Source organism: Sinocyclocheilus grahami, unplaced genomic scaffold (assembly GCF_001515645.1).
Source record: "Sinocyclocheilus grahami isolate Dianchi unplaced genomic scaffold, SAMN03320097.WGS_v1.1 scaffold1122.1, whole genome shotgun sequence".
Classification (NCBI taxonomy): Eukaryota; Metazoa; Chordata; class Actinopteri; order Cypriniformes; family Cyprinidae; genus Sinocyclocheilus; species Sinocyclocheilus grahami.
In genome coordinates, this window is record NW_015506301.1 from 24,198 (window position 1) to 49,362 (window position 25,165).

General features: G+C 40.1%; 2 protein-coding genes across 4 annotated transcripts in view; both read left to right on the forward strand.

The window, feature by feature from the left end:
- The window catches only part of dspb (desmoplakin b), a 31,648-nt gene extending 15,051 nt beyond the window's left edge, over positions 1-16,597 (forward strand). Inside the window, exons 10-21 of the mRNA XM_016252598.1 lie at positions 363-489; positions 1,217-1,403; positions 2,775-2,950; positions 4,140-4,318; positions 5,297-5,435; positions 6,518-6,711; positions 6,794-6,956; positions 7,074-7,157; positions 8,360-8,467; positions 8,572-8,670; positions 10,314-12,140; positions 12,844-16,597. Coding sequence (XP_016108084.1) covers positions 363-489; positions 1,217-1,403; positions 2,775-2,950; positions 4,140-4,318; positions 5,297-5,435; positions 6,518-6,711; positions 6,794-6,956; positions 7,074-7,157; positions 8,360-8,467; positions 8,572-8,670; positions 10,314-12,140; positions 12,844-16,098 — 6,538 coding nt within the window. The 3' untranslated portion in view covers positions 16,099-16,597. The remainder of the gene's footprint in view (positions 1-362; positions 490-1,216; positions 1,404-2,774; positions 2,951-4,139; positions 4,319-5,296; positions 5,436-6,517; positions 6,712-6,793; positions 6,957-7,073; positions 7,158-8,359; positions 8,468-8,571; positions 8,671-10,313; positions 12,141-12,843) is intronic.
- Positions 16,598-17,951: 1,354 nt separating this feature from the next.
- The window catches only part of tbc1d7 (TBC1 domain family, member 7), a 23,350-nt gene continuing 16,136 nt past the window's right edge, over positions 17,952-25,165 (forward strand). For all 3 annotated transcript variants that reach the window (XM_016252621.1, XM_016252622.1, XM_016252623.1), the window contains exons 1-2: positions 17,952-18,210; positions 19,217-19,328. In XM_016252621.1, coding sequence (XP_016108107.1) covers positions 19,217-19,328 — 112 coding nt within the window. In that variant the 5' untranslated portion in view covers positions 17,952-18,210. The remainder of the gene's footprint in view (positions 18,211-19,216; positions 19,329-25,165) is intronic.

A 25,165-nucleotide genomic window follows, 5' to 3' on the forward strand; every position in this document is an offset into this window, starting at 1 on the left:
TCACTCACTTACACACACACACACACACACAATCTATACATATACTGTTGTTAGTTAGTATAAGGTCATAATAATTACTATAGTGCCTCAACCATAAAACTACACTACCAGTCAAAGGTTTTTGGACAGTAAGATATTTAATGTTTTTTAAAGAAGTCTCTTCTGCTTACCAAGCCTGCATTTATTTGATCCAAAATACTGCAAAAGCAGTAAAATTGTGAAATATTTTTACTATTTAAAATAACTGTTTCTATGTGAATATCTGTTTAGCTGTGAGTTATTTCTGTGATTTTTACACGTTGCACAAAGACATTATTTAGTTGCTTTTTTTTTACTGTTTAACTGTGTTTGTCTGACGGCAGGAACTCTCAGTATTATGAGGCCATTCTAACCGTCTGGAATCAGCTGTACATCAACGTCAAGAGTATGATCTCATGGCAGTACTGTCTGCTGGACATCAACCGCATCAATTCACTCACCATCAACATGGTAGTGTAAAAATTTTGAAATATTATTATAATTTAAAACAGCTGTTTTCTATGTGAGTATCTGTTAAACTGTAATTTATTCCTGTGATGCGCAGCTGTATTTTCAGCATCATTACATCATTACTTTCAGAAATCATTCTAATATGCTGATTTGCTGCTCAAGAAACATTTCTGATTATTATCAATGTTGAAAACAGTTGTGCTGCACAATATTTCTGTGGAAACAGTGATGCATTTTATTTTTCAAGATTCACAGATGAATAGAAAGTTCAAAAGAACAGCATTGTCACATTATAAATGTCTTTACTGTCACTTTTGTTATATACAAAATGTGACCCTGCAGCACAAAAGCAGTCTTCAGTATACAAGGTACAAGGTATATTTGTAGCAATAGCTAACAATACATTATTTGGGTCAAAATTATAGATTTTTCTTTTATGCCAAAAATCATTCGGATATTAAGTAAAGATCATGTTCCATGAAAATAATTTGTAATTTTCCTGCCGTAAATATATCAAAACTTAATTTCTGATTAGTAATATGCATTGCTAAGAACTTCATTTGAACCAGCTTTCAGATGATGTATAAATCTCAATTTAAAAAAATTTACCCTTATGACTGGTTTTGTGGTCCAGGGTCACAAATGTGCATTATCAAAGCAACTAACCAAGAAAATGATCAAAACGGCTAAAATAAAACAAATGCGTTTTGTCTTTGTTTATACGCAGCTTTCCAAAATGGGTCCGGAGGAGTACAGCAGCATCATCCGAAGTCTGGAGATGCACTTCCAGGAGTTTAAGAAACACTCGCAGGGTTCAGAGCTGTTCGGGGCCGAAGACCACAAACACATCGAGAGCCAGTATACAGGAGCCCAGCAGAGTTACAGCAAACTGGTGGTGGATCTGCCTGCGTACGGTCAGTCTGCACTATTTCTGTCTCGTTTCCCAGTACTAATATTGAACATCTTAAATCAAGATGCATCTACTTGAGAAGGAAGATGACTTACTAAGTCTTGTTTTCTGAAAAGAGTTTCAAAATTGAGAATTTAGGGGTCTCAAGACATTAAAATATTAAGATATTAATATAATTTTTTTAATAAAGTTTTTTTGTTGTTGTTTTAAGCATAAATATTGCAAAAATATATAGATTTTTAAAATATGGATTTATTTATACTTATATTACTAATTAAAGTTTGGAATAATTATGATTTTTATTATCTTATCTTATAATTTCCTTAAAACAAGACAAATTACTGATAAGCAAAACTGTGCAAGTAAGATATTAAGACTTGGTTTCACAAAATATATCTATTTTAGTTTTTTTTTTTTTACAAATTTTTGTTGGTTAAAGTATAAATGTAGAAAAATTTAGTGAGGTTTATGCTATAAAGAAAAAAAAATCCAGATTTATTTCCCTTAAAGCAAATATTAATATTTTAGGATTTTTTATTTTTTTGCAATTCTCAAGTACATTTATATTTAGATATTTCTGGAAAATCCTGAAACTAATAAAATATTTTTTATTAAAATGAATAAAATAGATGGATGGATATACAGACATATAGATAGATGGATGGATGGACGGACGGACGGATGGACGGACGGACGGACGGACAGATAGATAGATAGACAGACAGACAGACAGACAGACAGATAGACGGATGGATGGATGGATGGATGGATGGATGGATGCACGGACGGATGGATGGATAGATAGATGGATAAATGGACAGACAGACAGATAGAAAGACGGACAGACGGACGGACGGATGGACGGATGGATGGATGGATGGACAAATTTTATGGAAGTTAATGGGGACCATGAACTGAATTTTGTTTTTTGGGTGAACTGTCCGTTTAAGTGCAGTTAATGCCACACTATGAAGAATATTTAAAGCTGCAGTCCGTAACTTTTGGCACTCTAGCAGTTAATAAACAGAACTGCGTGCGTCTTGCGGAAGAACATTGTAGCCGGAGCTACTTCTCTCTGTTTATGTCTATGGTGAATCACGCAGGTGCTGGGCTAGTCCTCAGCGGTACCTACCCGAACCAGTCTAAATAGTCCGAATATAAACACTTATTATAGGTGTACCGTAGTGATTCAGGACAAGCCAAAAACACGGCTTTGGAAAATTGATTCATGGTGTACTCGCTTGTTATATAAATGTTGTAAATTTTGAACACAAAAAAGTTACAGACTGCAGCTTTAAATATTTGTAATGGCAAACAAGTGAGAAACTATGAAGATCCGCTGCGTAACATCCTGAATGTGTTGTGTTTATCGTAGCCGCTCGAGGAGAGGGATCCGAATACTCGGCGGCCGTGAGCGTCAAACTGCTGAACGAGCTCAACGCGCTGCGACTGAAGCTGGACGGCGCAGAGTCGTCTCTCGTCACATTCCTGTACATCGCGTTAGGAGAGGACGCGCCGGAGGAGTGCGGACGCCACATTGCCAGCACACAGGTGACCAACGCATGAGTCCGCTGTCCTGACGTTTCATCCTATCCGTCAGATTCTCCTACCAGGGTTTACTGCGCATGCGCACATCAATATTGCGTAATTTTTCAACGATAATTACTGTATTTGCATTACCGTAAGGGGTAGGTGTAGACATTATTAAAACACAATCTAATAGGTAGAAAAAATTATTTATTGTTGGTTTCCTGCCGTAGCTGTATCCTTTCAGCCACAACTACGAATAAGTTCAAGTTGAGCTTTATTGTCATTCCGCTACATGTGGGGACATACAGTGGAACGAAATGTCGTGCCTCACAGGACCACGGTGCTACATAAATACAGACATACAACAATGAAGTAAAACAGTATAAACCTATACACAACTAACCTACGGACAGATTTTGACTCTAAATATACTATATACAGAGTTCTGGCATGAAACTCTAGATGGCGCAGTCCGATAGGTCTAACTCAATCTGACCTAATGACATCATTATCACATGGCACAGCTGAGCGGTTCTCTTCTGTATCGGTAGCCAATGAGCTCACTGCTCAACATTCAAATAAATGACTAGTGCTTGCCGTAGCAGTGCAGCTTGCTTCAGAAACCCTCCACCTTCCCCAGCTCCACCTGTATAGATCTGCTACGAGGTGATTCATGTAAGCTATATGGGGGTTATTTCATGTATGTTATATGTGCAGCAGCAGTATTTCTTACATGCTCACAGCAGCATATTGTGGATGTATTGGCAGTAGCAAGTCTCGGTACTTGCTCTGCAGCAGCAGCAGCAGCGTAGCAGATCTATTTCACCAAGACCAAATACATTAACATTATCATGTACATTACCATGCCAATCCCTCCGAGAGTTGTCATGACAGAAATATAGTTACCTATACATAAACTAAAAAATACAAACTATGCAAAGAGAAACATTGTAAGTCAAGCAGCTGGCTGGGGAACAGTGCAAGATGATAACACAATTACTGTATTTGCATTACTGTAAGGGGTAGGTTTAGGGTTGGGGTAGACATTAATAAACCATAATTTGACAGGTAGCATTTTTCATTGTCTGTACTACCTAATGTTTTAATGGGAGGTAGCAAAATCTCACAGGGTAGCACAAATCGACAGAACAGCGGCTCAGAAACACTGATCTCCGAGAGTTAGGGTTTAACACCGAGCACTTGTGTGCAGGTCTTTCAGAAGGATTTGCAGACGCTGAAGGCCGAGTTTCAGAGCCTGAGGGACAGCGTTCAGACCGAACTCAAAGACGCCACGGACAGCGATAAAGCTAGATACCTGCGTGCACAGCTGGACCTCATTAACCAGAGACTAGTTCACCTGGAGAACTACAGTTCTGCACACCTGCAGAGGTACTCAATACACAAATATAAAAGCTGGATTTCATTGTAATGATACAATACTGTTCAAAAGTTTGGGGTCGGTAAGATTCTTAATGCAGAAGTCTCTTATGTGTGCCAAGGCTGCATTTATTTGATCAGATATACAGTAAGAACTGTAATATTGTGAAATATTATAACATAATTATAATTACAATTTCAAATAAGTTTTCTATTTGAATGTATTTATATTTATTATATAATTGCAATTAAAAAAAAACATTTGTATTTGAATATATTTTTAGTATAATTATAACTAGGGTTGCAAAGGGGTGGAAAATTTCCGGTACATTTCCGGAAACTTTCCCAAAATCCCTGGAATATTCCCAAAAAAATCCTGGAAAGTTTCCAAAATTTCCGGAATATTTCCCGAAATTTACAGGAAATTTTCGACCTTTTTGCAACCCTAATTATAACTATATATTATAATTACAATTTCAAATAACTGTTTTCTATTTTATTTATTTATTATAATATAATTACAATTTCAAAATAACTACTTTAGTTAATACAGTATATAATTATATATTATAATTTTAAATAACTTAGTTTTTTATTTATTATTATTATTATTAGATTTATATTTTATAATATTATTATAATTACAATTTAAAATGACTTTTCTATTTGAATATTTTGTATATATTATAATTATATAATATATTATTAGCATGTTATAATTATTACAATTACAAATATAATTACTACAATCTGTTTTCTTTTTGAATATGTTTTCATATATATTATAATGAAATTACAATTAAAAATGTTCTATTGTTTTCAGTTGGAATATATTTTTATATTATTATTATTATTATTATTATAAAAATTTAAAACAACTCTTATGAACTGTTATGAATGTAATCGTATTGGATGCATCAGATAAAATATCAGCTGCTGTAAAATACACCTATTAAATATTAAAATTCACAGCCGTTCTCTGTGTTTCAGGTTGAATTCACTGAAGTCTCTGCTGAAAGATCTGCTGAAAGCTGAAGATGTGGTGAAGGTTTATGAAGCTCGGCTGACAGAGAAAGAGACGGCGTCGCTCGACCCAGACGAGGTGCACAAATACCATCAAGTGCTTCAGGTAATTATGTTTAGATATTTCTGAAAAACAAGGCTAAAAATATTTAAATGATTTATTATTTCATGATTTTTAAATGAATTAAGATTAGGGTTGGGTATCGTAAGAAATTTTCCAGTTCCAATTCCGGTTCCATTTAAATGAACTATTATTATTTTTTCACTATTTTACTTTCATTGAATATAGTGTTGCTGTAAGCTAGTAGTAATGTTGAGTAATGCTAGTCCATAAATCACATGTGCTTCAAAGTTGATGTTTTTTACACTATCAATAACATTTTTGCTTTTCAAGCAGGAATAAGTCCCTTGTTCAAATAGTCCCTTGAGGGCTGAGACACTTGTTCATTTCCCTAAATTAATGAAATATTAACTGTTATAACCATGTATACACACACTCCATTAAAGCCCCTATTTTACAAATAATAATGCAGTCAGGAGATGTTGTGATGCAGTGAGTGGCTTCCACATTTTTAAACATTTAAAATGCATGTAAATAAATATTTTCCATCACTTTGTTTATCACTCTTGAAATGACCTGTACACTAAATAATCTAACCCTCATACTTACATAACAATAGCAGTCTATTTATTTAGTGGTCCAAGTTGAAGTCAGTATGTATATTAATGACAATATGGGACAAATATAATGTAATTTAGTTGCGACAGGTGCTGCGCGCTGCTGGTACATGTACAGTCAGACAAAACAACATGCACATTTATCAAAGACGCGAGTGCGCGTACAGTCGTGGAAAAAAAAAAGTGCTCAGTAATTAAAGAGGCAGGGCGGTGTTTCTGTTATTTGGTTTGTGACACCCTTTACGGGAAACGCTGGCGCAAGGCTGCTCACAGCGCTTCGTCACGCCGTCGCATCAGAACCGTTTTCGGAACCGAAACTTAGAAATTGCTCACGGTTCCGGAACTTTTCAAAAAAACGGAACTCTCGGTTCTCAACCCTAATCAAGATTATAAAATTGTCATTTTTTAAAAGGAAAAATGAAGAAAACCCAAACGAGTCCTTTGTGTAGAGTCTTTAAGTGCAGTTAACTCTACAATACGACTTAACCTGTACTTTTTCTCCAAACCCAGAGTATGCGCAGTGATTTGGAGCAGAAGCAGGATTTGCTGAATTCACTGCTGGTCGATTTGAATAAGATCCAACAGTTTAATGAACAGACGGATCAGGGCCGTTACAGGTGCATCATCAACCTCTCCCAGTACGCCGAGCACGTCAACCAGCTGTCAGACCGCTGGAAACGCATCCAGATACAGATCAACAACAGGTCAGACGCTCCTTCCCCAACAGAACGGCTGGCTTTCCGGCTGTAGGCCTGAATGAACTGACTAACGAGGGTGTTTTCTCAGGCTGGAGGATCTGGACGCTTACCTGCCGCATCTGCAGCGATACCTGCAGTCCAATTCTCGTTTCAGCGGCTGGATCGACGAAACCCAGCGACAGATCGATTCTCAGCAGGCCGTCAAGACCGACGACATCACAGTTTACACACAACTCTTCAACCAACAGAAAGTGAGCCTGGAAAACATGTATTTGAGCAGAGTTGCCTAAAGGAATCCACACAGCCATATGTTTGATTTAACTGAAGTTTAAGTAGACTTTTGTAATGCTGTTTTCTAATGTGTGCAGGCGTTAAACTCTGATATAAAGGCGAAGAGAGAGCTGTTGGAGACGGTGCAGAAAGACGGCGAAACCTGCATAAATGCCATCAAGGTATTCAACCTACAGTTTCCTTTAATGTGCTGTTGGGGATTTAGTGTAAGTCCCAACCAATGATGACGTATATAGTAATTAAAACACCAAACGATCATAACTTGAGTCGTTTGTCTCTGAAACGACTTTTCGGCTTATGTAACCTAGACCAACACTTTACAATAAGGTTTCATTTGTTTATGTTAGATAACATAAACAAACAATGAAAAGTAGTTGTAAAACATTCATTAATTTTAGTTCATGTTAATTTTAACATTTACTACATAATACATTATTAAAATCAAAAGGTGTGTCTTTTAATAATATTATTATTATTCAATTGACCTAACAATGAGCAATTGTGTTTTTATTAACTAATGTTAACCAGGGTTATTATAGTTAACTAAAACTGAAAATAAAATTTAAATAATTAACCCCAAAAAATTGTTACCTGAAATAAATGGGTAAAATAATAATAAATATTATTAATGTATTTAAAATAATAAATAAATACATACATATATATATAGATAAATGATATTTATTAATTATTATTATTATTAATATATATATATATTTTTTTTTTTCAGATGGTTGCAACATTTTTCATTTTAGTTGTTAAACTTGATGTACTAAAATAACTAAAACGGAAATAAAAATGAATAAAAACTATATGGACATATATAAAAGCTAATAAAAATTACAAAAAAACAACAACATTACTAAAACTTGAACTAAAATTAAAATAAAAATGGAAAATGGAAACAAAAACTGATTCAGATATTAACAAAAAAATATAATAGTATCTCAGGGTTTCTAAAATAACACTAACATTAACCTAGATTTTTTAAAATACTGTAACAAATATATTGCTCATTGTTTGGTGATATTAGTTAATGCATTATTGTAAAGTGTTAAGATAAATATTACAAAACATCACTGTAAAATGTAAACTACAGTACATTATCGGCCAGCTGTGATCTGAACTGCAATTATAAGACAAATAAAAAACAATTTAAAAGACCATTTAATATTTATAATATTTTTATGCTTTATAATCGCATCATGACTTTCTGTAAAGCTGCTTTGAAGCCATGTGAAAAAAGTGCTATACAAACACATATGTAGTCATTGTTTTAGGCTACTGCTGTAGTTTGCAGACTTACTAATATCTAAATTCAGATCTGACAGCGTTTTTAATAATCTGAACTGTGTCTCTGTAGAACTATGAGCTTGAGTTGGCAGTTTACAGTGCTGGACTGGAAACTTTGCTTAACATCCCCATCAAGAGGACTGTGCTGCAGTCACCATCGTCCTACATTTCAGAAGAGGTACACCTACAAACACACACTCTCCCAGTCAACACACAAGCATTGCTGTTACTGCAGTGTTGTTTTATTATAACCTTAATTTTTTTCACACTTGTCTTTGGCAGGTCTCTTCTCTAAATGCACACTACTTAGAACTGCTCACCCGTTCAAGCGATTACTACAAACTTCTAATGGCTTCCCAGAAGAACATGGAAGAACTGAAGGTATATAAAGACACTTCGGTTTTGGCAGAGTGATGCAATCAAGACATTTTTTATAAAATAGTAGTATCTTATTTTGTTTAATATTTATTATTATTAATATTTATTTTGTTATAATCATATTCAGTGCTGGGTAGTAGCTGATTACATGTAATCTGGTAATCAGTTTACAAAAATTAAGTACCGTATTGGCCCGAATATAAGACGACCCCCCTTTTTCCAGATGTACCTTTTGGAAAAAGGCTTTTTAAAAACCAAATCTTGTTTTTTCTCAGTAAAACACATTTTGTCTTCAATTATTTTCATATTGCATATTTTTCCTATTTTAATTTTTGTTTTGAAAGTATGGTAAAAACTGGTCAAATGTACCAACAATCACATTTAAAAAATATACACTTTTTGATATACCATAAAAAAACAAAAACAGGTAGCCCATCTGAATTAGGACATTTAGGCTATCCGTCTAATAGTAGCCTACCAAACTCTTATTAACAGTAGAAGTTAAATCTTACTGTAGTCTTCAAATCTGGGTACTGTCTTACGTTTTAAAATCACAAAGGGAGTTTGGTCCCATCAGGCTAACGTGACCGTCACGACTCATGCAGCTGTAAGCTTTTCTTTTTCTTTAGTTTTTACTCGCGATCTTTACAACACGCATTACATTACGTATTTCACGGCACACTGGTTTTATGCGTATTTGGCGCCATCTATTGTTGTGGGTGTATTATTGACATGTCAAAGACTAGACCCTGAATATAAGACGACCGTGTTTTTTCAGATGTATTTCCAAGAGAAAAACATCGTCTTATATTCGGGTCAATACGGTACTTTTTTAATTAGATTACATTACATTTTAAAATACTTGTGATCAGACTATAGTTACTTTTTTGATTACATATTATAACAAATTAAATACATAATCGTTTTTACTAAGTGTTTCATTTAGATTTTGTTGTTTATTTTAATTTTATATTTTATGATTTAATTCATTATTAGCTTTTCATTAAACTCACAAACCCGTGCAGTTCCTTCATGAACCCCAGTCTAAGAAACCTTGACTTAATGTAATGTTTAATGCACTTCATGTTGTTAATAACAATGAATGGGAAATGCTTTCTTTTATATAGTTTCTATATTTTCTATGCATTTTTATATTTATATGGTACATATAAAGTTAAGTCATAAGTAATCTAAAAGTAATCAAAAAGTAGTCTGATTATATTACTTAAAATGTGTAATGTAATAGATTACATTAGTAATTACAGTTTTTGTCATGTAATTTGGAATCAGTAACAGATTGAAATTTGTAAGTAATCTACCCAGAATTGGTCGTATTAATCTATATTTCACAAAGTTTTCATCCAAATTGTGCAGCTGAGCATTTTTAAATTGAATTTTAAATCACAAAATCGCAATTACATTTTCCACCCAAATCATGCAGCCCTACCTAAACCTTCTTCAGTAAACGCAAAAGCCTTAAAATGACCAAGTCTTTAAATGGTTTTAGGACTCAGACAAGTCAACAGACATTTTGGCCAAATGTCAGTGTATGGTTTCATGATGCTAGTTTTTATTCTCAAGGGACTTACCTGCTAAATATATAGTTTTGAAGCACAAAATAATGTATTTTAAAATGTTTTCTGCAGATCCGGAATACCAGGATTGAGCTTCTCGAGGAGGAACTTCAGCAGCTGCGAGATGCTATTAAGGATCACAATGCAACGAATGCCTCTTTGCAGGAAGCTCTTCTGAAATACCAGCAGGAGCTGAATGAATCACAGACACACCTGCTATCTCTGGAAGAGGTGAAGAGGACTGAGACTTTGAAGTGCATGACCACACAAGATAGCCTGGACTCTTCTACCAATCGCCTTCAAGAGTTTACGGATGAAGTACGTCGCCTCAAACTCCAGTTGGACGAAATGGAGAGGAAAAAGAAAGTCGTGGTAGAGCGCTACACATTTTTGCAGGAAGAACATGATGAAACTATGCGCAAGAAACTCAAGGAACTGGAGCAGGCCAGCTGGGCCAAGATGGAGCTGGAAAAGACGGTGTCTGACAGGACCCGAGAGCTGGAGCATCTGCGAAGGGAGTTGGAAGACGAGGCTCGGCGTGTCAAGGAGGTGCAGGCAGAGCTGACAAAGGTAAGGCAGGAGCACAACATAGAGACACGAGAGGTGAAACAAACCTACGAGTCTCAAATCCTCGTTACTCAGACCAGCATGCAGAAGCTTTCACAGCAGAAGGAAAGTGATGCTGCTTCCATGAGTCTTGAGTTTGAAAAATTAGAGGGAGAATCTAGGGAGTTAAAAGAGAAGCTGCAAAGGCTTCGTATCACCCTCGGCCAGGAGGAAGCCCAGAGGAAGCACCTGGAAGAGGAGGCCCAGAGACTTAGTGCTGTAAGTACAGAGGAAGGCCGAAAGAGGCATGAGCTGGAATCTCAAGTCCAGTTGTTGTCTAGCCAGAAACGTGATGCAGACAAAAAAACGAGGGAGGTACAGGAGAGCTCCAGTCGGGCTCTGCAAGAAAAGAGTAGTGAGATCAATCGTCTCACACACTGCCTCGAAGAGGAGCGACGTTTGAAAAGATCTTTAGAGGCCGAGATCAGGCGACTGGAGGGGGAGTTGGTCGACCTCAAAACTAAGAACGAAAACTGTAATGTGGAGTTGGTGCAACTACGCTCTTCCCACCAGGAGTTGAGCCTCATCCGGGTGGAGCTGGAGGCCCATGCTCTTGAGAAGGGCCGGTCTGAACAGACTATTACACGCCTTCAAGCCCGCATTCAAGAGCTCCAGGAGGAGCTGAAGCGACTGGAAAGTGAGTTGGAGAAGCAGCGGCAAGTGGTGGAAGAGGAGGCCAGCAAGCGCAGGAGAGCGGAGGCGCAACTTGAAAAGAGTAGCCAAGCCATGCGGGAGTACACCACTACAATCACCACGCTGCGTAAGAGCCAGGAAGAGACCAATTTTGAGGCCAAGCATGTGGATGAAGAATGCAAGCAGCTAAAGGAGGCCCTAGACCGTTCCTTGAAGGAGCACAAAGTGTCTTCTCAGAGCCTGGCTGCCTTGAAAGCAGAGATGAACACTTTGAAACTACAGCTGACACAAGAACAGAGGCGCGTCCAAGACTCCAACCAGCACTACGAGGCCCTTCATCGCAGAATGGAGGAGAAGACTTGTGCATTAAACATAAGCACTGCTGAAACTGAGCGTCTGCAAAGGCTGAACGAAACTCTGACCAAAGATCGCCTCCGCCTGGAGGAGGAGTTGCGCTCTGTGCGTCTAGAACATGAGGAACTGCTCAAAAACAAAAAGCGTGGAGATCGCGAACTTATTGAGCAAATTGCAGCTTTGCAGAAACAGCTTGAGTCCAGCCAGCGTGCCAGTACAGAGCATGACAGGCTTATGCGACAGCTCTCACGAGAGAGAGAAAAACTGCAAGTGGAGATAGAAAATGTACAAAAACAAGCCAGAGAGGTACTAGGATAACTAGAAACTAGAGTTTAGTAGATTTAGCCAACCGCATGCATCTCTCTCTCTCACGCTGCATGCTGTAAATTGTTACTGTCTTGACATGCAAAATATGTCTCCATAAAAATCTGCCATATTTTTGCATGTCTTAATGTGCATGTTTGACCTATTTCCACACCACACCCTGCAGATTTGCATCTTACACGCCTCTGTAGTTTGTCCTTTGCAAGCTTCCATGCTGCGTGCTTGTTTTACAGCACAACAGCATCCATTGCATACATGATCAACCACATTGAAGACATATCAATCTAACCTCTATTGCTCGTGGCATACTCTGTGACTTTGACACTTTAGAACAGGCATAGCAAACCCTGCACCTGGTGGGCTACTATGCTGGGGTTTAGCTCCAACCCTAATCAAACACACCGATCCAGCTAATCAAGGCGTTCAAGATTACTTGAAAATAACAGGAAAGTGTGTTGGAGTGGGGATGGAACTAAAGTCTGCTGGAAGGTAGTCCCTCCAGGAGCAGGGTTGGCTATAGCCATGTAATTAGCTTGAAAACCAATCAGTTCTTTTTTGTAATCGTCAATGAATGATAAATCATTGCCATACAATAACAAATCATTGTCCTATCTGAAAAATCATATACAGAATGATCACCTTAAATGATAAAATAATAATCTTCTCTTTGGTCTTTTTGTTGCAGACTTCCTCTGTGATCCAAACATCCCAATATCAGTGCAACAGCCTGCAGCAAGAGCGGGATGACCTCCTCAAGAAAATGGCTGCAATGGAACAGGATATGATGTGCTTGAAAAAGCTGGAAGATGAGCTATCCCGTATCAAACTTTCACTGGAATCGGAACTGCGACTAAAATCACAGCTGCAGGAGGACAATGAGAGGATCAAGCAGGATTTTACCCAATGGAAGACCAAATGCGCGACTCATGAAGAGCAGATTCGAAAGCACAACTCGGAGTGCTCCGGCCAGGAGAGCAAATTTAATTCTGTCAAGGCCGAGATGGAAAGACTGAGGATGCAACTGAAGGAGTCCGAAGAACGCTACAGGCTACTCTTGCAGAACTTGGAACGAGAGAGGGCCGAGATGCAGTCGCTTCGAGACTCGCAGCAGAATGAGTTGCTGAGACTGCAGCGGAAACCAGATGGTGCTACCAAATACACTCAGACAGACCTAAAAGACACCTCCTCGCTGGTCTTCGAAGGTGTCCGCAAGAAGGTCACAGCGCAGCAGCTGCATGACTGTGATGTGATTGACAAGGTGACATTTGAGCAGTTGATGAATGGCCAGCGGACTGTCGAGGACGTATCTGTCGACATCAGGCTCAATCTAAAAGGCACAGGAGCCATTGCGGGGCTGGCAGAAGGACCTAAAGGCAAAATGACCTTCACCGAGGCTAAAAAACTAAAATTGATTTCAGACGAGAGTGGAAACATGTTGCTGGAGGCTCAAGCTGCCACAGGGTACATCATAGATCCCAGAGCAAATGTGAGGATGACTGTTGAGGAGGCTTGTCTGAATGGACTTGTGGATGAAGCTGACAAGAAGCAGCTGTTGACTGCAGAGGCTGCCTGCATTGGGTTCAGGGATCCCAAAACTGGTAAACTCTTGCCAGTAAGCCAAGCCATGAAGAAAGGAATAGTTAACCGAGAAACAGCTCTGCGTCTCCTGCAGGCACAAGAGGCGGCGGGAGGCATCCTTGATCCCACCCTTAGTGTCTATCTTTCCAAAGATACTGCCATGGACCGTGATCTTGTTGATGAGGATCTTTATCAAGCTCTAAATGCCAAACCTGATTGCTATATCGATCCCGACACTGGTCTACCTGCCAGCTATGTTACCCTCAAGAAGCGATGCAAGGCTGACCTCAATACTAGCTTGCTTCTGCTTCCAGCTGCAGAGAAACCCATGACTGTACAGGGACTGCGCCATGAAGTTAGCGTGTCAGATCTGGTGGATGCGAAATTGCTGCAACCTTCGGATGTATATCATCTGAGAGAGGGAAAGATTACCAGCCAAGATATTGAACACAGGCTTCGGGCTTATCTCCGAGGGTCAACCTGCATTGCTGGGATTTATGATGAGGCCAACGACTGCGCCTTGCCCATCTACCAGGCCATGAAGGAAGGGCTTCTGCGACCAGGCACTACCTTGGAGCTTCTGGAAGCCCAGGCAGCCTCAGGCTTCATTATTGATCCCACCAACAATGAGTACTACACAGTCGAGGAGGCCTGTAAGAAAGGACTGGTGGGTGTGGAGTTCAAAGACAAGCTTCTGTCTGCTGAGAGAGCGGTAACTGGGTACAAAGACCCAGGCACCAACAAGATGATCTCCCTTTTCGAAGCCATCGAACGTGGTCTCATAGAGAAAGGTCATGGCATTCGCCTGCTGGAGGCTCAGATTGCAAGTGGTGGCATTATTGACCCTAAACACAGTCACCGAATTGATGTTGATGTGGCGTACCAAAGGAGCTACTTTGATGAAGAGATGAACCAGATTTTGAAAGATGAAGGAGATGACACAAAAGGTTTCTTCGACCCAAACACAGAGGACAATCTGACCTACCTGCAGCTAAAAAGCCGTTGCATTCCAGATAAGAAGACGGGACTAGTGCTTCTGCCCCTTTACGATAAGAAAAAGATGCAGCAGAAAAACTCCTCAAGGAAGAGACGAGTATTGATTGTTGATCCTGAAAGTAATAAAGAGATGACGGTGCGTGAAGCCTACGAGAAGAAACTCATAGACTACGAAACCTTTTTGGAATTGTCTCAGCAAGAATGTGAGTGGGAAGAAACAGTCATCACTGCCCCAGATGGCTCGACCAGTACAGCTATAATGGACATGCAAACAGGCATTAAATACGACTTGAAAGAACTGCTAGATAAGGGAGTGATTGACCAAGATGTCCTTGATAAGTATCGCTCAGGAAATCTCACCCTTACAGAGCTTGCAGATATGATCACCAACAAGACAAAGACTCTCAGCAAACCGCTCAGCTCCTCTGTCGCCTCATCATCTTTCACATCCCAGACGAAAATGAAAAGCCCGATAATTAAAACTGAAACTGTTAAAACAGTCGAGAGTATCTCCACTCAAGGAACCATTCAAGATCCATTCTCAACAAACACCGCCAAGCATATTTCCAGCATGTCAATCAAACTGACCCCATTAGTGGAAACGATTGAGGAACAGAATCCAGTTGGAGCAGTTTTTGACACAGAGAAGCTGGAGAAGATCAGCATATGTGACGCTCTGAAGCGAGGAATCATTGATTCCATCACAGCGCAACGACTCCTGGAGGCTCAGGCTTGCACCGGAGGGATTGTGAGCCCTGAAAACGGTCGCCGTATTTCTATTCAAGAAGCAACCCGACTTGGTGTCCTTGATGACGAAATGGCCAACAGGATAAAACCTGCCCAGAAAGCGTATATTGGTTTCGAAGACGTGAAAACTAAGCGTAAGATGTCAGCCGCCGAGGCTGTCAAGGAAAAATGGCTGCCGTACGAAGCTGGCCAGCGCTTCCTTGAATTCCAGTATTTAACCGGCGGGCTGTTCGACCCAGAGCTTGGATGCAGACGTTCGCTCGAGGAGGCTTTGCAGCTCGGCTGGCTGGACATGAGAGCGGCTCAGAGGCTCCAGGATGCGCGCCACCACCCCAAGACCCTCACCTGCCCCAAGTCCAAGCTGAGGATATCCTACAAGGAGGCTCTGGAAGGTTGCATGACCGAGGAGAACACGGGTGTATGCATGCTTCCCGCCTCCACGGTTTCATCCCGTGGCATCAGCAGCCCTTACAACCTCTCGAATCCAGGATCTGCCTCAGGCTCTCGAAGCGGATCCCGTAGGGGCAGCGTAGACTACAGCTTATCCCCCTCTTCGTCTTCCAGATACAGCAGCTTTAGCTACAGCAGAACCTCGTTCAGCTCCAGATCGCTCTCTTAAACAATCATTTTGTACTGTGCAATGTTATATAACACAATTCATTAAGTTCCATCAAAGTATCTTTAAGATAACAATGTGAGAAGATCAGTAACACTTATTATTGGAAATGTGGATGGTGTGCTAAACGAATCAGCATTTTTTTAACCGCCTTGTTTGGAAAACTAAAGAAGAACCAGTAGCGTTTAGTGTTCCTTAAATCTATATCGAATGTATTAATACAAAAAAAATACACTTTTAATTTTGCCTGCTTATTCACATTATGGGGGTTTATCTGCTTTTGAATTTTATTAAACAGATGAAAGTTGTTTATAACACTAGATTTTAGGTAAAGATGTAACTTTCTTGATTTGTTTTTACACTAATACTGTTGAATTGCTGTAGTTTTTCTGAAAGTTTCAGTGCCTTCACTTTACCTTTGTACTAGCCTGCATTACTTTGTTGATCTCTAACACTGTGTCTGACATTTTTCTTACGGTTTTATTGCTCAAATAAAGAAAGACCTCATTAAATGTATGACTCATATGAAGAATTATTACTACGGTTTGATTTTATGTATAAAATGTTATATTTAGGAGTTAAAGCGGAGTTATTTCATGCCTAAAACAATCTAATCCAGGCCTGATTTCACAATATTTACTTTTGAACTTCAAAATTGAACATTAATACTTTTAATTCCATTCAGTCTTATGAGTGATTACAACCAAAGATTTAAGTGCATGTTAAAGCAGAAATAAGGATCCTGTATTATGAAGATGTGAAGCTATTTCACAAGTACTAACATCATATATTATTATTATTATTATTATTTGTATGATTATTATTAAAGACAATAAATGATAACAAAAAGTGTTTACTAGCACCCTGGCTGACCTCTGCTGACCAGCTCCAAGCTAACAAAAGACTATAAGTAACCCTATTCAAGATCCTCTCACAACCACTCAGTAGTTATTTAACTGGTATTACTTACCATTTTTGAAATGCTGCATTTGCCAATATTAAATGAAATGTTGGCTAGTTAGATCTTTTCAAATAATGAATCAAAGTAAAGGGCTAAAGGGCGTTCACTTTAAGATTTAACATTACTGTCTATGAGCTCAATAAATAATCTGACATCAACAAAGTTTGTACTTTGCATTGAAAAACAATGTAGTTATTAATTATGTCAACAACAAAAAAGTAGAACCAGTTAATATGAAGCTCTAAAAATATTTTCCTAGCCTGCAGACTTCTAACAAAATCATTGAAAACTCAAGGGTAAGTGTTGTTTTGTTGTGTGTGGATGCGTGTGCTGTCATATAACATCAATCACGTGCTGCTATGGTTGTATTCACGTAGCAAAAAATAACTATGTGACTTTAAAAAGGGCGATCTGAATGCATTGGCATCAATTAGGTTAGTTTTCCCGGAAGAGATGTATTTTAAAAATAGCATAACTATGTAGCTACGTATAACAATATGTAGGTCTCACAAATGTTTGAGCAGTCATGAATTTAATTCAGATTTTGAATGCATTATGAGGGTTAAGAAAGCAAATGCATTTGTCCAATCTTGTTGGAGCGGACATAGAGTTATTATGTATTTATTTTTTTTATTATTGAACTTACAAAATTCAACAGCGAGTTCTTCACACATTTCTCATATTTACTTTTACACGTCGTAAGTACAAATTGAGACCATTTTAATCAAATAAAAAATTAATAATAAAAAAAATAATCAAATAAAAGGGCATCACAAGCATATTTTAAATTCATTTGGCAGAGAAACAGTTCTTTGGGCTTTATGATTTTTTTTAAAGACTTTATATATTCTAAATAAGCTTTAAAGACTGTCTTTTATTATGTCTGTGGGAGCCACGTGTGCGCCTGCTGCTGGACTCGCGCAGAAGTACAACAACACGAGGACGTGAGTCACTTCCGGCGGCACTTCCGGGGTCGCTGCAGGACTGCAGACAGCCGCGTTTACAGACGCACACATCTGCAGTCTTTCATTTAATAATTAAAGCTAATAATTCCGCATTTATGTATTGAATATGAGTTGCAGGCAGCTGTTTGATTGATAAATAGTTTGAAGAGTCTCTCGGCTGAGGAAACCCGCGGAGATCTGCGCTCTGAGGTAAATAAACGGTCATTTTTTTTAAATATTCAAAACATTGTTTACATAAACTTACTGTTGTAACTTGTATTTTGTGAGAATGTTACGATTTCGAATAATCTAACTTATCAGGGAAGTGTTAAATTCTAAAGTATTACTATTTATTATAACTGTAACGGAAATACAATAGTATTATATCTTTTAGCTTTTATATAGGTACCATGAAAATACCGCGGTATATGAATATGTCAATCAATAGTGTGCGGTTAAATGATCTGATACCTTTGTTGTTTTTAAATAAACTGTGACACTGATCTGATCTAGCAGTATTGAGGTGTTATTTAATACAGTCGTATGGTAAAGTAGATACGATAAGCTTAAAGTGCCACATGCTAAATTACGTTTGAGTCGTTTGAGTCACTTACCAAAAGTTGCTAAAAGTTGCCAAATAAATTTTTAAAAAATAGCTAAATTTGTTGCTAGGTGCTTTTGGAAGAAAAGGTTGCTAGGGTAGTCTGAAAAGTTGCTAAATTTAGCAACAAAATTGCTAAGTTGGCAACACTGGTTCTGTGACCTTCTATAACTATCTTGTGTCATATATATATATATTAGTTATTTGTATGTATGAACCAAGAGTTCCTGTGAAACCACAACAAATTCCTTGTTTGCGCACACACTTAAGTGGTGAATAAAGCTGATTCTGATAAGAAAGCACCCCTACAACAACTTCTGAACGTGAACGGTATGTGTTTTACTCGAGCATTACATAAAAATGTCATTTTAACATGAGTTTAGGAACTGAATAATAAAAAGGAAAAATAAAACACTGCATAGTATGTACTCTTTGAATTCAATATGCACTGATTCTTATTTAAGCTACACAAGTTATTTAGGTAAGAGCAGTGAGTGATTTTCTCTTTCTTTTGTCTCAAATATTGCAAGCTGTAGCGATATTTCGATATATTGCACAGCCCTATGGTAAAGTGTCATCAGCAGTATGGGTAAATCATGGTGTTTTCTGTTGCAGATGGCTGATGATCCTCAGAGAAACTTCCGCTCGGCGTATTATGAGAAAGTGGGTTTCAGAGGGGTGGAGGAGAAGAAATCGCTGGAGATCCTGCTGAAGGACAATCCGCTGGGTAAGAGCAGTGTTTCCCCTGCAATTATTTTAGGGGGGCGGCCAGCCCCCCCAACGGCACCCCCCGCCCCCCTTGAAGGTCAAGTCAATTTTATTTAATTACATTTTCTCTATAGCGCCAGATCACAACAGAAGTAATTTAAAGTTACCTTTCTTATAGAACATGTCTATACCTTGTTCTTTCATTAAGCAAACTAAATAGCCTTATGTTGTTTATCTTATTTACACGAGGGCATGTCATTTCTGTCTCTACGTTATGGTTGCGCCGCCTGATGCGCGCGCTCACGCACACACAAGTGAGCCCACTCCCACTAGTATTTGTAAATATTAAGCCGCAAAACGATTCATATTTAAATATGAATTCTGCGTGTCTCTGTGTTAATGAATGGCGCAGACGCGCGGTTTTGTGTAGTACTCGTACTGAAGCGCTCGTGACGCTCCCGGTGATATTAACGTCTGCCGTCTCACTAACGAGGACATAAACACATGAACAACATCTCCAGAACTGCTCTGAGAGTCACTTCATCAGCATTTGATCGTTTCATCTGAGTAAAACTATCATCATGTCATACACACACAGAAATGTAATGGTATTCACGGCAACCCGTCAAAATAAAAGTTCGGTTTAACTTGAGGGCATTGCGGCAGAAATATATTACTATTGTTGAGTAGAATGTACGTAACAGACCGCTACTACTACTACTACTAAAATTATTAAAACCTTATTTTTAAGCAATAGGCATTCAATATTTCTTCAATGTTTTAATTGTAATATTAAATGACCTTTATTTTCCAAAAAATGTCATTTTGTTTTATTTTTTATCACTTAACAGATAGATTAAATGAATGTTTTATGCCTTAAAACAAAATGTAAAGAGCCGTCACAGAGGTTTATTCAGGTGTTCAAATATTCCTTCTACAGACTCACCGTTGTTCGTTTTCATATGTATTTATATATTTATTCACTTATTAATAAAAATCACAGGTATTGTATACATTTTGTATGATTTTATATTAGGACTGCACGATTAATCGAATGCGATTGTCATACGCATTTTGTTAGTAATGCCGGTTCTGTAATCAGCAGGAAATCATCATCACGTGCTTTCAGATGGAGCAGAATTTACTACACAGAGCCGTAGTTCACTGAGAAGCTATGCAAACAGCTATCATTATCGCGAACGATTTCAGAATCGCGCAATAAAATTGTCTGCGATTTTTTTTTTTGCGAAACTTGTCAGTGAACTTACGGCTATGTGTAGTAGGCTTGCCGCGATAGACGGTGCTGACGGTGATACTGGTGTTAAGCCACAACACCGGTTACGTCACATGCCCACCGCGGCACCGACCCCCACCGTCGTTTAGATTTTTTATAGAAATAAAAATAATTTAGTTCAGTAAACGAACAGACACTACAATTAAAAACGGAACGCGGCTGCTCGATGCAGCGTGTCAAATGACAGTCGCATCACAGATCAGATTTCATTTCTCCAGTGAGGAGAGTGAGTCGAGCTGCCTGACAAGAAGAGTGAGGCGAGGGGAGACAGACAAGAAGAGTGAGGCGAGGGGAGACAGACAAGAAGAGTGAGGCGAGGGGAGACAGACAAGAAGAGTGAGGCGAGGGGAGACAGACAAGAAGAGTGAGGCGAGGGGAGACAGACAAGAAGAGTGAGGCGAGGGGAGACAGACAAGAAGAGTGAGGCGAGGGGAGACAGACAAGAAGAGTGAGGCGAGGGGAGACAGACAAGAAGAGTGAGGCGAGGGGAGACAGACAAGAAGAGTGAGGCGAGGGGAGACAGACAAGAAGAGTGAGGCGAGGGGAGACAGACAAGAAGAGTGAGGCGAGGGGAGACAGACAAGAAGAGTGAGGCGAGGGGAGACAGACAAGAAGAGTGAGGCGAGGGGAGACAGACAAGAAGAGTGAGGCGAGGGGAGACAGACAAGAAGAGTGAGGCGAGGGGAGACAGACAAGAAGAGTGAGGCGAGGGGAGACAGACAAGAAGAGTGAGGCGAGGGGAGACAGACAAGAAGAGTGAGGCGAGGGGAGACAGACAAGAAGAGTGAGGCGAGGGGAGACAGACAAGAAGAGTGAGGCGAGGGGAGACAGACAAGAAGAGTGAGGCGAGGGGAGACAGACAAGAAGAGTGAGGCGAGGGGAGACAGACAAGAAGAGTGAGGCGAGGGGAGACAGACAAGAAGAGTGAGGCGAGGGGAGACAGACAAGAAGAGTGAGGCGAGGGGAGACAGACAAGAAGAGTGAGGCGAGGGGAGACAGACAAGAAGAGTGAGGCGAGGGGAGACAGACAAGAAGAGTGAGGCGAGGGGAGACAGACAAGAAGAGTGAGGCGAGGGGAGACAGACAAGAAGAGTGAGGCGAGGGGAGACAGACAAGAAGAGTGAGGCGAGGGGAGACAGACAAGAAGAGTGAGGCGAGGGGAGACAGACAAGAAGAGTGAGGCGAGGGGAGACAGACAAGAAGAGTGAGGCGAGGGGAGACAGACAAGAAGAGTGAGGCGAGGGGAGACAGACAAGAAGAGTGAGGCGAGGGGAGACAGACAAGAAGAGTGAGGCGAGGGGAGACAGACAAGAAGAGTGAGGCGAGGGGAGACAGACAAGAAGAGTGAGGCGAGGGGAGACAGACAAGAAGAGTGAGGCGAGGGGAGACAGACAAGAAGAGTGAGGCGAGGGGAGACAGACAAGAAGAGTGAGGCGAGGGGAGACAGACAAGAAGAGTGAGGCGAGGGGAGACAGACAAGAAGAGTGAGGCGAGGGGAGACAGACAAGAAGAGTGAGGCGAGGGGAGACAGACAAGAAGAGTGAGGCGAGGGGAGACAGACAAGAAGAGTGAGGCGAGGGGAGACAGACAAGAAGAGTGAGGCGAGGGGAGACAGACAAGAAGAGTGAGGCGAGGGGAGACAGACAAGAAGAGTGAGGCGAGGGGAGACAGACAAGAAGAGTGAGGCGAGGGGAGACAGACAAGAAGAGTGAGGCGAGGGGAGACAGACAAGAAGAGTGAGGCGAGGGGAGACAGACAAGAAGAGTGAGGCGAGGGGAGACAGACAAGAAGAGTGAGGCGAGGGGAGACAGACAAGAAGAGTGAGGCGAGGGGAGACAGACAAGAAGAGTGAGGCGAGGGGAGACAGACAAGAAGAGTGAGGCGAGGGGAGACAGACAAGAAGAGTGAGGCGAGGGGAGACAGACAAGAAGAGTGAGGCGAGGGGAGACAGACAAGAAGAGTGAGGCGAGGGGAGACAGACAAGAAGAGTGAGGCGAGGGGAGACAGACAAGAAGAGTGAGGCGAGGGGAGACAGACAAGAAGAGTGAGGCGAGGGGAGACAGACAAGAAGAGTGAGGCGAGGGGAGACAGACAAGAAGAGTGAGGCGAGGGGAGACAGACAAGAAGAGTGAGGCGAGGGGAGACAGACAAGAAGAGTGAGGCGAGGGGAGACAGACAAGAAGAGTGAGGCGAGGGGAGACAGACAAGAAGAGTGAGGCGAGGGGAGACAGACAAGAAGAGTGAGGCGAGGGGAGACAGACAAGAAGAGTGAGGCGAGGGGAGACAGACAAGAAGAGTGAGGCGAGGGGAGACAGACAAGAAGAGTGAGGCGAGGGGAGACAGACAAGAAGAGTGAGGCGAGGGGAGACAGACAAGAAGAGTGAGGCGAGGGGAGACAGACAAGAAGAGTGAGGCGAGGGGAGACAGACAAGAAGAGTGAGGCGAGGGGAGACAGACAAGAAGAGTGAGGCGAGGGGAGACAGACAAGAAGAGTGAGGCGAGGGGAGACAGACAAGAAGAGTGAGGCGAGGGGAGACAGACAAGAAGAGTGAGGCGAGGGGAGACAGACAAGAAGAGTGAGGCGAGACAGATGAGAAGAGTGAGACGAGACAGACGAGAAGAGTGAGGCGAGAGAGACGAGAAGAGTGAGGTGAGACAGAATGAGGCGAGACAGATGAGAAGAGTGAGGCGAGACCGACGAGAAGAGTGAGGCGAGACAGAATGAGGCGAGACAGACGAGAAGAGTGAGGCGAGACAGACGAGAAGAGTGAGGTGAGACAGACGAGAAGAGTGAGACGAGACAGACGAGAAGAGTGAGGCGAGAGAGACGAGAAGAGTGAGGTGAGACAGAATGAGGCGAGACAGATGAGAAGAGTGAGGCGAGACCGACGAGAAGAGTGAGGCGAGACTATATTACATTTTAATGTTGGTTTAAGAGTTCAATTACCATATGTTGTTCTTTTTGATAGTATAATAAAAAATAACAGTATTATTTTAAATTTCTATCTTATAATAATATAAAATAATTGTATCTTAGTATTATTATTATTATTGCTGTTGTTAATTTATTAACCTCATTTTTAAAGTTGGTGTTTGGTAATCATGCAAAATAGATTTATACTTTTTCAACACAATAAATAATATAATAATAATTATTATTGTTATTGTTATTAATCAATAATAACATTTAGACACAACATAAAATAAGATATAATTTTTATTGTTGGTGTTCAGTCATCATGCAGAACAGATTTTTTATTGTTGGATTACAGCGGACACGTCACCATTTTTCTCAGTAAATATATTTCTAAAGGTGCTGTTGACTTTAAATGTTCACCAGATGTTGGTAACAACCCATGTAACCCATACATACAAAGAAGACAAAACAAAATAAATAAGTTCAGATATTAAGTTCTGTGTAATAAAGTGGAATGACACAGGGAAAAAGTATTGAACACATGAATAAAGGGAGGTGCAAGAAGGCATGGAAAGCCAAGACACCAGCAGAAATCTCTCAGGAATTAGAAAGCAATCCTATTAATCTAATTAATATTAGCTGGTTCAGTCCCAACACCTACAGTACTAGGATGATGAATCAAGGGTGGACATTATATATATATATATATATATATATATATATATATATATATATATATATATATATATATACACTCCAAAACCTTAATTTAGTTTTTCTTGAGCCATTCAGAGGTGGACTTGCTGGTGTGTTTGGGATCATTGTCTTGCTGCATAACCCAAGTGTGCTTCAGCTTGAGGTCAAACTGACGGCCGGACATTCTCCTTCAGGATTTTCTGATAGAGTGCAGAATTCATGCTTCCGTCAATTATGGCAAGTCGTCCAGGTCCTGAAGCTGCAAAGCAGCCCCAGATCATCACACTACCACCAGCATGTTTGACTGTTGGTGTGATGTTCTTTTTATGAAATGCTGTGTTGGTTTTACGCCAGATGTAACGGGACACACACCTTCCAAAAAGTTTAATTTTTGTCTCATCAGTGCACAGAATATTTCCCCAAAAGTCTTTGGGATAATCAAGATATTTTTTGGCAAATGTGAGACGAGCCTTTGTGTTCTTTTTGGTCAGCAATGGCTTTTGCCTTGGAACTCTCCCATGGATGCCGTTTTTGCCCAGTCTCTTTCTTATTTTTAAATCATGAACACAGACCTTAATTGAGGCAAGTGAGGCCTGCAGTTCTTTAGATGTTGTTCTGGGTTCTTTTATGACCTCTTGGATGAGTCGTCGTTGTGCTCTTGGACTAATTTTGGTAGGCTGGCCGCTCCTGGGAAGGTTCACCATTGTTCCAAGTTTTCTCCATTTGTGGATAATGGCTCTGAACGTGGTTCGCTGGAAACCCAAAGCTTTAGAAATGGCTTCATAACCCTTTCCAGACTGATACATGTCAAATATTTTGATTCTCATCTGTTCTTGAATTTCTTTAGATCGCGGCATGATGTATTGCTCTTTAAGCATGATTCATTTTGTCAGACAGGTTCTTTTTAAGTGATTTCTTGATTCAACAGGTCTGGCAGTAATCAGGCCTG